At 34.9% G+C, this 12,464-nt stretch overlaps 2 protein-coding genes across 3 annotated transcripts; one reads left to right on the top strand and one right to left on the bottom strand.

Moving 5' to 3' along the window:
* Positions 1-2,354: 2,354 nt before the first annotated feature.
* Positions 2,355-7,881, top strand: LOC113761161 (proline transporter 2-like). Of its 2 annotated transcripts, none has more exons than XM_027304022.1 (8): positions 2,355-2,703; positions 2,959-3,199; positions 3,979-4,203; positions 4,278-4,372; positions 4,734-4,923; positions 5,968-6,092; positions 6,970-7,185; positions 7,394-7,881. In XM_027304022.1, exons 1-8 carry the CDS (start codon positions 2,698-2,700, stop codon positions 7,769-7,771), a joined length of 1,476 nt encoding a protein of 491 aa, XP_027159823.1. In that variant the 5' UTR covers positions 2,355-2,697; the 3' UTR covers positions 7,772-7,881. The 2 variants fall into 2 exon arrangements, with proteins under 2 accessions (XP_027159823.1, XP_027159824.1); XM_027304023.1 differs by having other exon boundaries at positions 2,355-2,831.
* Positions 7,882-8,096: 215 nt separating this feature from the next.
* LOC113761412 (immediate early response 3-interacting protein 1-like) lies at positions 8,097-10,867 on the bottom strand. The gene is made up of 3 exons (XM_027304388.1): positions 10,707-10,867; positions 9,194-9,441; positions 8,097-8,375 (listed from the first exon to the last, which is right to left on the bottom strand). Exon 2 carries the CDS (start codon positions 9,436-9,438, stop codon positions 9,205-9,207), a length of 234 nt encoding a protein of 77 aa, XP_027160189.1. The 5' UTR covers positions 9,439-9,441; positions 10,707-10,867; the 3' UTR covers positions 8,097-8,375; positions 9,194-9,204.
* Positions 10,868-12,464: the final 1,597 nt, after the last annotated feature.

Below are 12,464 nucleotides of genomic sequence, written 5' to 3'. Positions count from 1 at the left end.
TTCAATAAATGTTTTACTAAATAACTCCTATATAAACAAATCCATGTGTAAGATTAACATAATAATTATTATGATTTGTGTTACATTGCATCTTGATAAATTCAAATCTGATCCATAACAAGTGACCAACAATACTCGATAATCAGGGGCACTTCAATGTGCTTAAAGTATCAAGTCTTACGACATGGAATACAAATACTGCTATAAGCAAACTCTCTAATCTGTTTAAGATCCTCACGAAATAGAGCATTACTACATATCTCAGCAAAATAGACAACTTCAACAGAATCCCAAATTACCTATTAAATGACATTTTGCTTTATATTCCATTAAGTTGATTTATTGCTGCTTTTCGCAATATTCATTAGTCTTTTCCACTTCAAAAGTTTCAAGTCATTTCAGCTTTACCTATTTAATACTACTACTACTACTATATACAGCCGATACGATGAAATTGGACAATCGAATAAAGAAGAAGAATCGGATGCAAGAGACTTTTATCTTGTAAGATTGTGGAATTAGGAACCTTGCTTTCCCTTTTCTAATTCATCCTCACATTTTATATATATATAAATATTTCCATAGGATAGTGGACTTATCGTGGTAAAGCTCCGTCCATAGACAACACCACCCCCGCCCCCCAACAAAAACAAAAAAAAAAAAGGAAAAAAATAAAAAGTGGGAAGAAAGGTGATCAGACCCTTGGCTTCAAATGATGGCTGGCTGAGAGGTGTTTGGCAGAACTCGGATTCTCCCTCAATCATGCCCGCACTCATTAGTTTTTCGAAGCATACGGAAGTCATTTGCCCCACTTTAAAACGAATTTACTATATATATATATATATATATATATATATATATATATTCCCCTGCCTTAGAGCGTAAAGGACGAGATATCTTCATAAATTACCTGCAATAGACAGAAAAGTGTTCCATAATCTAATTTTGCACGGCACACAATAATATATCTGTTTCATAAACATTTTTATTGTTGATGCGCGTCCTTGGATTCGTAAAATCTATGGTGGCCCCGCCCCAGCCAAAAAGATTGACAAAACAATTTTAGTAGAGTCTCGCACCAAAACTTAACGCGTATTTTTTTATTAACCTTTTCTGAGGAACCCAAAAATAGACAGCGTATCTGTTTATATACATCAATCATGTTGAGTTCATCTCCACCCACAAAAAAAAAAAAAAAAAAGAAGAAAAAAGAAATCATCTCTCCCACTTTATAATTAAGTATATAAGCTGCATAAAAATATCTTCCCACAAAATTGTATCCCTTCACTTAGGCACCCTTTTGGATTGAGGGAATCAGAGGAAATGAAATGGGAAAGAATCTAAGATATTTGGATTTATTTTTTTACTAGAGAAAGGAAATAAAAGAGAGTGAAATGATCTTAATCATTTCGTTAAACTGTGATTTACGCCAACACCGGAAAGAAAGTGAATCAAATTTAATAAAATAATTAATTTTTTTGAAAATTTTTTTATTTTTTTTCATATCTTTCTCAGTCCAAACAAAATTTTAGTATTTTCTTTCTTTTTCTTTCATATTTAATCTAAACAAAATAGATAAAAACTACTTTCCTCTGTTCTTGTTTAATTTTTTTTATTGGTGTCCCCCCCCCCTACCCTTCCTTTTCCTTCAATCCAAACAATGCCTTAGGTGCAAAGAAGTTCGTTAAAAAAAAAAAAAAAAAACTCCTTCCATCCTACTTTGAAACTTCTTTTTTTTTTTCAACACAATTTACGAAAAATTAGTTAATTTATTGGAAGAACAAATCTAACATACTATTTTTTCTAAAATACCCTTACATTAGTATTAATAGTATAATTAACCATTACTCTTTCCATCCCACTTTGATAATCTTATTTTTCTTTTTTTATTCATCCCAAATTATAGTCAAACTTTCAATTAAATAATATAGTTAATTTTTAAATTTTCTAAAATACTCTTATTTAACATACAGCAAATATAGTTAACCTGTCTTGAATAGTGGAACATATCATTATTATTTTTATTGTAATTAATGCAAAAGTATGATGATTAGTGATTATCCTGATATTAATGTAGGGTATCTTAGGAAAGCATTAAGCTAGATTTACTTTTTCAAAGTCAGCTAATTTTTCTTAAACTATGCAAGAAAAAATCAATAAGTATATTTTTATAGTAATTACAACAATAATATTGATGAGTTATTCAAGATATGAATCAAAGCAATTAAAGAATAAGACTGATTATATTCACAACAAGGAAGTACCTTAAATAAGAGTATTTAAAGAAATTAAAAATTAATTATATTTTAAACTGAAAATTAGATTATAATGTGGGACGGTTGAAAAACGGCCATTGAAAGGTGGGACGGACGGAGCATTAGTCGAATTGATATGCCCTCTTAGTAATCTTGCTAACGACTCTTACCACCGTATGGCCTGGAATAACGAACCAACTGAAAGAAAATTCAACAGAGCAGCCATCCGGTACAATTGCTCCCTTCAACCGATCATTCCCAGATTCCCACTTGGCAGAATCAAACCGTCCACCGCCTGACCCGACTTTGCCAATTGACGGCTCGCAATGTGTCGGCGGTGGGTCCAATTGCTGCTCCCGATTCCGATACGCGGGCGATGAGAGAATTTTGTCACTGACACGCAATTATTGCTCCCCACGATATCCACATCCCAGCGACTTTTATGGAGGTGCGACTGCGCGCCCATGCGTCTCTCTCTCAGTGTCGTAGCTTTCTCTCTTAGAACTCTCCAATTAATGATTGTCCCTGCATTTGATGGAGGCCCTTTAAATAGGAACACGCCTGCACACATTCTAGGTGTGTGTGGTCTTTTTCTTTTTTGTAGTAACGAACTAAATATAGGATTGCAATAATAAATAAATAGCAATCAATAAAGTTTGAATCTTCCTTTTTTTTTAAAAAAAAATTTGTGCGTTCTTTTCAGCTACAAAAGGGGAAGGAAGAGGGAGGGCTGGCCCTTGGGGAAGTCGTAATCCAAGAGGAGGAGAGCTTGTCATTGCTCTTGGGTACACAAGGAGAAGACTTGTGCACTCAAGAGGAGGGGGGTGAATTTGTTGGAATGGAGCACCAAGACGATGTTCTCGGTGCTGGCCGTCCTAAGAAGGTGCTCTCCGATGATCATTTGGCCGTTGAAATCCCTGAGACTGCCCATCAAATCAGCCAGGGTATGATTGGCTTCTGCATTTCCGTCTTCCTATGATAATTTTGTTTCTTGTACATCGACTTGTATTACGTTTACTGCTTTTCTTGAAAGAGTGCTTTATGCGGGTTGGATGAATTAAGACTTGGTTTTCTCAAGGGAAGAATGTAGTCTCCAGTTTATTATGTTAAGAATGAACAGGATATGGGGCAAGAATGGAACTTTATAGCATGTTATAGAATCTTTATTAAGATTTTGTTTCTCCCTGATTCTTTTTTGCACGATACATATGAAAGGTATTGTTTGCAGGGATTTTTTCTGATTGAAGTTCTCTTTAGGATATTACTTTCATTAATGGTGGGATTATATGATCAGCAAAATGATTGACCTCCTTTTTGCATGCTATTTTTTCTGTTGAAATTGTTCGCAGGGATTTTTTCTGATTGAGGTTCTCTTTAGGATATAACTTCCATTGATGTGAGATTATATGATCAGCAAAACGATTGACCTCCTTGTTGCATGATATTTTTTCTGTTGAATCTTTTGAAGCTCTAAATCGAATGATTTATGCATCCATGTTTTCCCCTTTCGACTCTAGTTTTGGAGATAAAATCATCTTTCAAACGATTCTTTCATAGGATTAATCTCTCGACTCCTAAAGTTATGTGCCCATCTGTTTTATATATGATATCAGGAAGAGCACTGGTTTTTTTGGCTGGTTTGTAGGATTTTGTATGTCTCTTTATCATAACATGGTTGTTTTTGAGTTTGAATTAGCCAAAGTTTACCCTTCTTCAAATGCAGATTCATGGTTTCAGGTGGGGTTTGTCCTCACGACTGGAATAAACAGCGCTTATGTGCTGGGATATTCTGGTACAGTCATGCTTCCTTTAGGTTGGCTGGGTGGTGTACTAGGGTTGATTTTAGCAACTGCTATTTCGCTTTATGCAAATGCTCTTGTTGCCAAGCTCCACGAATTTGGAGGAAAGAGGCATATCAGATACAGAGACCTAGCAAGAGCTATATATGGTATGAGTATATGGACAAAACATAGTGCCATATTAATCAAGACCTTTCTATTCACCTTGTTTCCTTCTGTGCAGGTCAGAAAGCTTATTCGCTCACTTGGGGATTGCAATATGTGAATCTTTTCATGATCAATGTTGGATATATCATTTTGGCTGGCCAGGCTCTGAAGGTAAAATTGTTATGGTATTTTTTTCTTGTCTGACTTATTGCTGAGCGTCTTAGGTGTACATCATTCGAGAACCTACATAACTACCTCTTGGCAATACAAAGGCAAAACAGGGCAGAAACCGTAATTTTTTCTCTTCACAAAAAGAAACACCCTCTAGGGACGTTAAATTAGCAGTATGGCTGCTTTTGATTTGATTTCTTACTATTGATTATTAGTAGTGCATAAAATACCCATGTTCGACCAGACAAATATTAGTTCTGCTGGAAAAGTTCGATTTATGAATACTTTCTGCAATCTATAATATACAAAGACTATCCTCTGAAGGTTTCATCTAAGCACATATCTCTTCATACTTCTGCAGGCTGTGTATGTTCTTTACTCAGATGACCACGTCATGAAGCTGCCATACTTTATTGCGCTAGCGGGTTTAGGATGTGGCCTTTTTGCCATCAGTATACCTCATCTGTCAGCTTTAAGGATTTGGCTGGGATTTTCAACATTATTCAGCCTAATATATATTGTTGTTGTATTTGCACTAGCTCTTAAAGACGGTATGCTTTGTTCCTTTCTTGCAGTTCTTATGGTGTTGTGAGGTGTTCATTGAAACTACTGTCCTCTCAGTTTCCTTTAGTTCAAATTGATGTGCTTTTAAACTGCTAATCTGATTTTAAGTTTTTCATTCATCCAGTTCATGTTCTTTTCCACTTTTTGAAATGCACTGACCTTGTTTGTGGGGTTGAATTTTATAATGAAACCTGAGGATGAGGTATCCTGATACTGAGTATCCTAACAATGTTCTGCAGTTTCACCAAAAACTGCATAAGAGGTATTATTTCCATGTATTGGGATATGTTAAAATGTAGTTTGCCGGATCAAATTTGTATTGGGGTACATGAGTTGTAATTAATATCATATATTGATTCATATTACAATTAGTTTGCGTTCTCAACGTTTTTTTTTATTTTAAAGATCTGTCAGATTGTTTAGAACACTTTAACAAGTATTAGTTTTCTCAAAGACTTGTACATAAACACAAAGAATGCAGATTACACACTTTTTTTCTTTTGTTTTATTATTAGGAGTGCTATTTTTTTTACTCCGTTGCCAAAAAGATAAACAAACATAAAGTTCCAACTCCCCTACCCACAGAAAAGAAGAAAAAGTCACCCCATAATTCTACTCACATGGTTATAGCTAACGGCTTCAGATCATCTTTTATGTATTGACATTTGGGTTTTACTTGGTCCTGGTTTGCTGGTAGCTATTTGGTGTAGTTACTGGGTATCCTAGCAGAATTTAAGTACATTGACTTCTGATCTTTGAATTAACTTAAGAAGTTTGAAAAGTTAATTGTGTCTGTCACAAGCAACTTGATGACAATGAATAAATTGCGACTGTGAATTGTATTATCCCAAAGATACCTGGATTTCATCCATTCTTCTCTAGTAAAGAACAATTGTAAACTTATGTGTTCTGCTATGCTTTTCCAACAGTAGTGTGTTCCGTCGGTGTAAAGGAATAATATCCTCAGCTTAACAGCTAATGGTGCTGATATTGATTGGATCCGTCTTATGAGAGATTGTATGTATTTATAGGGATTGAAGCTCCTCCCAGGGACTACAGCATTGCCGGAACCAAATCAAGCAGATTTTTTACTACCGTTGGTGCAGTTGCAAACCTTGTTTTTGCATTCAATACTGGAATGCTTCCAGAGATACAGGTCTGTGAAAATTAATGATCTTCAGAGACAAATGTCATACTTTTTTTAGTGATTAACTGAATGGCTACGTTATATGTGACTCCATTTATGGATTCTATGTTTATATATCTTCTCTTTTTCTATTAGATTAACATATTATTATTGCTTACTTATTTGGGTCATTGGCCTGTTAGTAGAAGTAAGGAAAATGACATCAAAGTGAATTGTTTCTTTTGTGTTACTACTTCAGCTGTGTTCATGTATTTGGTTTATTATAAAGGACTATTTTTTCACACTGTATTGACTGCTTTGTTTAGTCGCATGCACTTTGCATGTTATTACCTTTTTGTAGGAACTCAAAAGTCTGAGATATACGAAGGATTGATGATGATCTTGGGACTTAAAACTTTAGTTTTAGGATTAAACTATGATATTTTCTTGCTTCTATGTTGATATTAGTAGCATCAGTTGTCTTGGCAATGACTAACTCAGTGTGAAGTGCCATTGGTTATCGCAAATTTTTGGAGTAGCTTCTGGTGGGGGTTTGACGTCGGAGAAGATTTCCGTTCCCGTCCTTAGTGCAGGAGATTTGTTTACTGATTCTTGTTGGACTCTGGAGTCAGGAACACAATCTTTGTCATCTTTTGAACTTTGGGACTTTCTTTTTGGTTGTTTATGTAGAATATCTTCTTCTCATTTCTCTGCCGCTCGGTGGATTTATTTATTTATTTATTTTTTTGGGCTTCTCTTATTGATGGTATTTTCATATATCCTCGTGAACAGTGCATCTTTTACAATCCTAGTATTTGCAAAGCACTGACCAAATCTGACCTGCTTTCTTATCTGTTAAAGTTTGTTTTGAATGCTAGACATAACAATAATATTATCAATGTGACAGGCGACAGTGAGACAACCAGTTGTTTCAAACATGATGAAAGGTCTTTACTTTCAGTTCACAGTAGGTGTTTTGCCAATGTATGCTGTCACATTTATAGGATATTGGGCCTATGGATCCGACACACAGACATATTTGCTGAACAGTGTTAGTGGCCCTGCATGGGTGAAGACGCTGGCCAATATTGCAGCTTTTCTTCAAACTGTCATCGCCTTACATGTAATTTCATTACTCTTCCTTTCTGAGTTTATAATTCCATTGGTTCGCTTGTCTCAGAACATCAAGCTTGCTCAAGATGCAAATAGTTTCTATATCCTATTCAAGTTGTTTCCTTAAGAAATATTTCTCCCTCTTTTGATTGCTTAGCACTATCTCTCTCTTGAAATTACACGCTAACGTTGAGTGTCCTATGTGTTTCTTCTTGTAGATATTCGCAAGTCCAATGTACGAATACTTGGATACAAAATTTAACATAAAAGGAAGTGCATTGGCTTTTCGCAACTTGTCCTTCAGGATTGGAGTACGAGGCGGTTACCTAGGGATAACCACTTTCATTGCAGCTTTGCTGCCATTCCTGGGAGACTTTATGAGCCTTACCGGGGCTTTCAGCACATTCCCCCTAACTTTTATACTTGCGAACCACATGTACCTTGTAGCTATGAAGAACAAGCTGACGTCCATACAAAAGAGCTGGCATTGGTTAAATGTCTGTTTCTTTGGTCTCTTGGCTGTTTTAGCAGCAATTTCTGCTTTACGGCTTATTGCAGTAGACTCGAAAACATACCATATATTTGCAGATCTATGATTTTTTAGGCAATTCCAGAGGCAAAATTAATCCCACCTCTGTATGTTTGTTGACATTTCAGGTATAGGATGTGGCTTTTCTCAGAATAAGAGGTGGTTTTTCTTTATTGAGTCTTAGCTGTCCATTGAGTTTTGCATTCACAATTCGTGTGGCGTGTAAACGAGAGCCTTTGCTGTGCAATGACGAGGTTGCCAGATAATATCTCCCAATACAAGGTTTTTTTTTTTTTTCCCCCCAATCGCATTGAGGTTCTCAAGAATTTCATCAGTTCTGATGAAATGGTAATTGCTGGAGCAGATAATGGCGTTTTTAGAACATGTCAATCTAAATAAAGGCACAGAACCAAATGAACCATTCCACTAATCCTCACATCGTAAGGCATATATCACAATCAAGAAAGATACTACAAGAGATGCAGCATGTTCTCTCTTTGTACAAATTCAGAAAATACAGCCGACGTCCGTCAACTAATGCAGAAAATTTTCAAATACATCAGCAATACATAACCCAACAAGCAACATCCTAACAAATGCTTCATCCCTAGAAGAACCTCCAATGCACACTCCTTTCACAAGATCTATGGTATACAGCATTCAAGTGATCTCTGCAACGAATAAGATAACATCAGAACTAGCAAACACTAGGTTCATAAATGTTACCAAGATTAACAAAAGTGCAACAGCCGGGGAAAAAAAAAAAAAATTTTCTCACAAATATCAGCAACAATGCCCATTGACTAAACTTTCCAAAACCACAAATATCATGTCCAAGTTTAGGAACTCAAGGTGACAGAAGGCAAATTCAGTTTCAAATAGGGCATGCAAAGCAAAATGTTCCCAATTATTTAGTCCCATACAAATAAACACTTTGTTGTTAAGGCAGATACTTTTTGCCCTCATGAGCAGACCACACTCCTGAAGAAACAAGGACTAAATGCATGTTTGCAGAGAATTCATGCTCAATTTCCAACTGCAAGCCCAATACCTATTACACCACGTCACTTATCCAACTTGCAGATAAGGAGAATTGAATTTAAATTGGAAAGAATGTTAAAGTAGCACAGATGCATGTAATATAGAATATAAGACATCCGTTGATAGATCCACCAACTCTGCAAGCATTGGTCTCGGAAAGCCAAGATACTAAACACTTGATTGCATTTTACAAGAAAATGACAGATCATCAAAACCTGGATAACCATAGTTTCTCTGCTTAAAGACCATGCATACACTTACTTTCATGTTCCGTAAAAAAAAAAAAAAGTTACAATGCCATGACCTTCATTCCCTAAGAGTACATTAAACAGCTTCATAAAAGTTTCATCCAGCATACCTTAATAACTAGATCAACCAGCCACAACAAAAACAAAATGGAAAGATAAGACTCCCCAAATATACATCAATTAGCTTGACATAAACTTACCCAATGAAACATTAGCCAGATACAAATTTTATAACAATACAGAGGGTGTTCAGTAGAATAAGAAGAACTCTTAAGTATTGTGTTGTGTAAATAAGGCCAATAATCTGTCCCTTTACTGAGTTCCTCCGAGCTCCTGAGTATTCTTGGAAGCTCCAACCTCTGGGGGTAAGGAATCGATCTTCATTCAATATGGCCAAGGCATTTGCAAGAAGCAGGCAGCCTTCCAGCAATGTCCACAAGCCCATTTACTGCAAGATATGTCTTGAACCAGTAAATTTTCAAAAGCAAAACACTTTCTATTTTACATATCATCAAAGAAAATTAGAAATAATCAGTAGGACAACTAGAACTACAACAGGCCAAAAGATGCTGACCGATTTGAATGAAAACAGCGGATAATAAAAAAGTAGAGCTGGAAAGGGACAACCTTAATGTATAAAAATATACGACAACAACTCAGCAACTGAATGCAATTTTTTCAGGCAGTCCAATTTATGTCCATAATAGATGAATGGAATTTAAGTTACAGTAATCAAGAAGTGGGATTAATTCTTTTACATTCAAAATGTTAATCTTTTCCCACTTTTCATAGCATATCCAGGAACCTAGAGCAAGCAGCTAAATGAAATTTATACCATGAACTAGAAATAAACTCTATAATTTCTAGGAGTTATACAATCCAACAACTGAAGCACACTTATTAACAACCAGTTTTCTAGAAAAGAACAAACCCTTCATCATTGTATAGCCAGAAAGAGGGGGGAAGGGGGAGGGGCGTGGGGGAACATTAAAGCAATTTTTAAAGATATACCAACAGAAGCCCTCCATCCAAAATACAAAAATCCGTAGGAGAATCAGTCATTAAACATTTAAGCTCACAACATGACACTTCATGCAAGTCAGGTTCCCGAGATCTCTTTAAGTGACAAGTGAAGATTTAGGACCCACTAAAATATGACAACTTTTGCTGCAACTTGCATCCAAAAAATAACTAACCTGAACACTAGAAGTAAAGTCGCACAAAAACAAACGAGTATTCTCAGGCAATAAGAGTTTTTTAGGAGCACAACCATGACATACAAAAAGAAAAAAAATTTCTTAGGTGAGTAAATATTATACCGGCTCTTAGATCCAACACACAAAAACAAAAATAAAAATAAAAATAAATGTAGAGAAAATCAATTAACAAGAAGATTATTCGAATTATTAACGGGGATATTTACCAAAAAGTAAAAAATCACCCGAACAAAACGAATCCTACAGATGCAGTCTAAAACAAGAAAAAGAGAGAACGATCCCCTACTTGCTCGACCAGGACTGAAGTGTCCGGGTCGGCCCGTCCCAACTAAGGACCAGATGAAAAAGAAAATACCATTCTGCTATATTAATTCGAGGAAAAGACAATGATAATCCCCAAGAACATCCCAAAACATTGATAAATAGGATCGATTAAACCAAACCAATGGAAGAAAAATGCAGGAAAAACAATAAGAACCTCATCCGCAATCCATACCAATTTTTAGGCCAAAATTGTCTCCTCAAAAACCCTTAGAAGAACGCGTGAAAGAAGAAGGGGAACGAGAAGGCTAACTGATGCTTCCGCGAGCAGGGAGAAGGATATCGCCGGGGAGTGGGCGTTTTGTTGGAGAGGAGAGTGGAGGTGGCCGTTGGGCTGAAACGCAGTGGGTATTTGTATTGGGCTAATGGGCTTAAGCTGTTGAAAGGTGTTTTGGGTGGATTTTGACAGTAGCTGGATTCAGCATCTTAATCCATGATCAATGAATTAATAAAGGATCCAAACTATAGTGCAATAACTATTCCTTAATTTTCTATTGTTGAGACATCTGTTTTTTTTTTTCCTTTTTACTCCTCGTGTGATATAGTTAATTGTGTTGTGTGACATAATACAAAATGTAATATATTATATATCACAATTGGTGCATAATGTTTTTGTTGATTGCTGTTATCTAATTTGATACAATCGCTCTTATGCAAAATGTATATATGTATGTATGCTTTTCTTGTTTTATAATTTGGGCAATTGAGTTATTTATAAGTTCTAATTTTTTGGATAATTATAGTTTCATTTTTTTTTGGAAATGAATTATCGCTACAACTTATTTAATAAAATCGTACATGTCAGGCAATTTGCTGCAATCAATATGAAATGAAATGTGGGAGTAAGGAAAATTTTTCTTTCATTTGCGAGTTTACTCATGCCAAAAAACAAAGGCACTGCTACAGTTGGAAAACTTTTCCACGCCACTGATGGCCTGATTTGGACAGAATGTCGAATAAAGCCTAAAATTTTGTCAAAATATCAATTCTATCATTAGATGAACACTAAACAAAATTTTATTGACATGTACATCCAAAATCATTCTATTTCTTTTTTAAACTTCCAAATAACATCAAAATCACTACAATTCTTTTCTCCTCTTATTTTCTTTCATAACTTAATCTCATCTTTTCTTTTCTCTATCCTATGCTCCCAAACTAGCCATTAAAGTTTTGATTTTAGCTTGCCGACTCCTCCATAGCTAGTTTAGGAGTTGTGATTTAATGAAAAGAAAAGAATGTGACAAAAAAGACACTCTTTCTAACGTTTAAGAGTTTTTGAGAGGTAGAAAATGACGAAGCATCTGATTTTGACGGATGAGCTCATACTATTATGGTTACCAAAATTTTCAGCCCAGATGTGGACGGAAAGCATCGGAAAAGGCTGAGAATGCCTAATAAAATTTCTTATATATGCCAATTTGTCCTCAAATGTGTACTGAACAAATTTTTATCGATATATATATATATATATATATATATAATCATCCCTTGTCCAACATTAACTCTCAAACAATATTAAAATCTCTCATCTTTCTTTCTCTTTTTTTTTTGAATTTCATAACTTAATAATTTCCATCTTTTTTTTTTTCTAACCAAAACATCCAAACTATCCATTAATATAAGATTTTGAAAGATTTCGAAAATGAATTGAACAAGTCAAAATATGGCTTTTTTAAGAAAAAAAATCACAATAGATGGCTAATGGCTAATGATAAAAAATATAAAATATGCTATGTTTTTTTGAATTATTTCTTTAACTTTCAGAGTCTTAAAACAATATATATATATTTATGCGAAAAATTTCTAAACTTTTAACATTACAAGAACTACTAACATATAGAAAAAATTTTAAAATGTTAACAATTATTATAAAATTTAGTATTCAAGATTTTCACTTTTTTTTTTATATTCAAAATCATAGTTAATTTAG

This window comes from Coffea eugenioides, chromosome 2 (genome assembly GCF_003713205.1).
Source record: "Coffea eugenioides isolate CCC68of chromosome 2, Ceug_1.0, whole genome shotgun sequence".
Taxonomy (NCBI): domain Eukaryota; kingdom Viridiplantae; phylum Streptophyta; class Magnoliopsida; order Gentianales; family Rubiaceae; genus Coffea; species Coffea eugenioides.
Note: the sequence above shows the minus strand (reverse complement) of the source record. Positions and strands in the feature narration are given on the sequence as shown.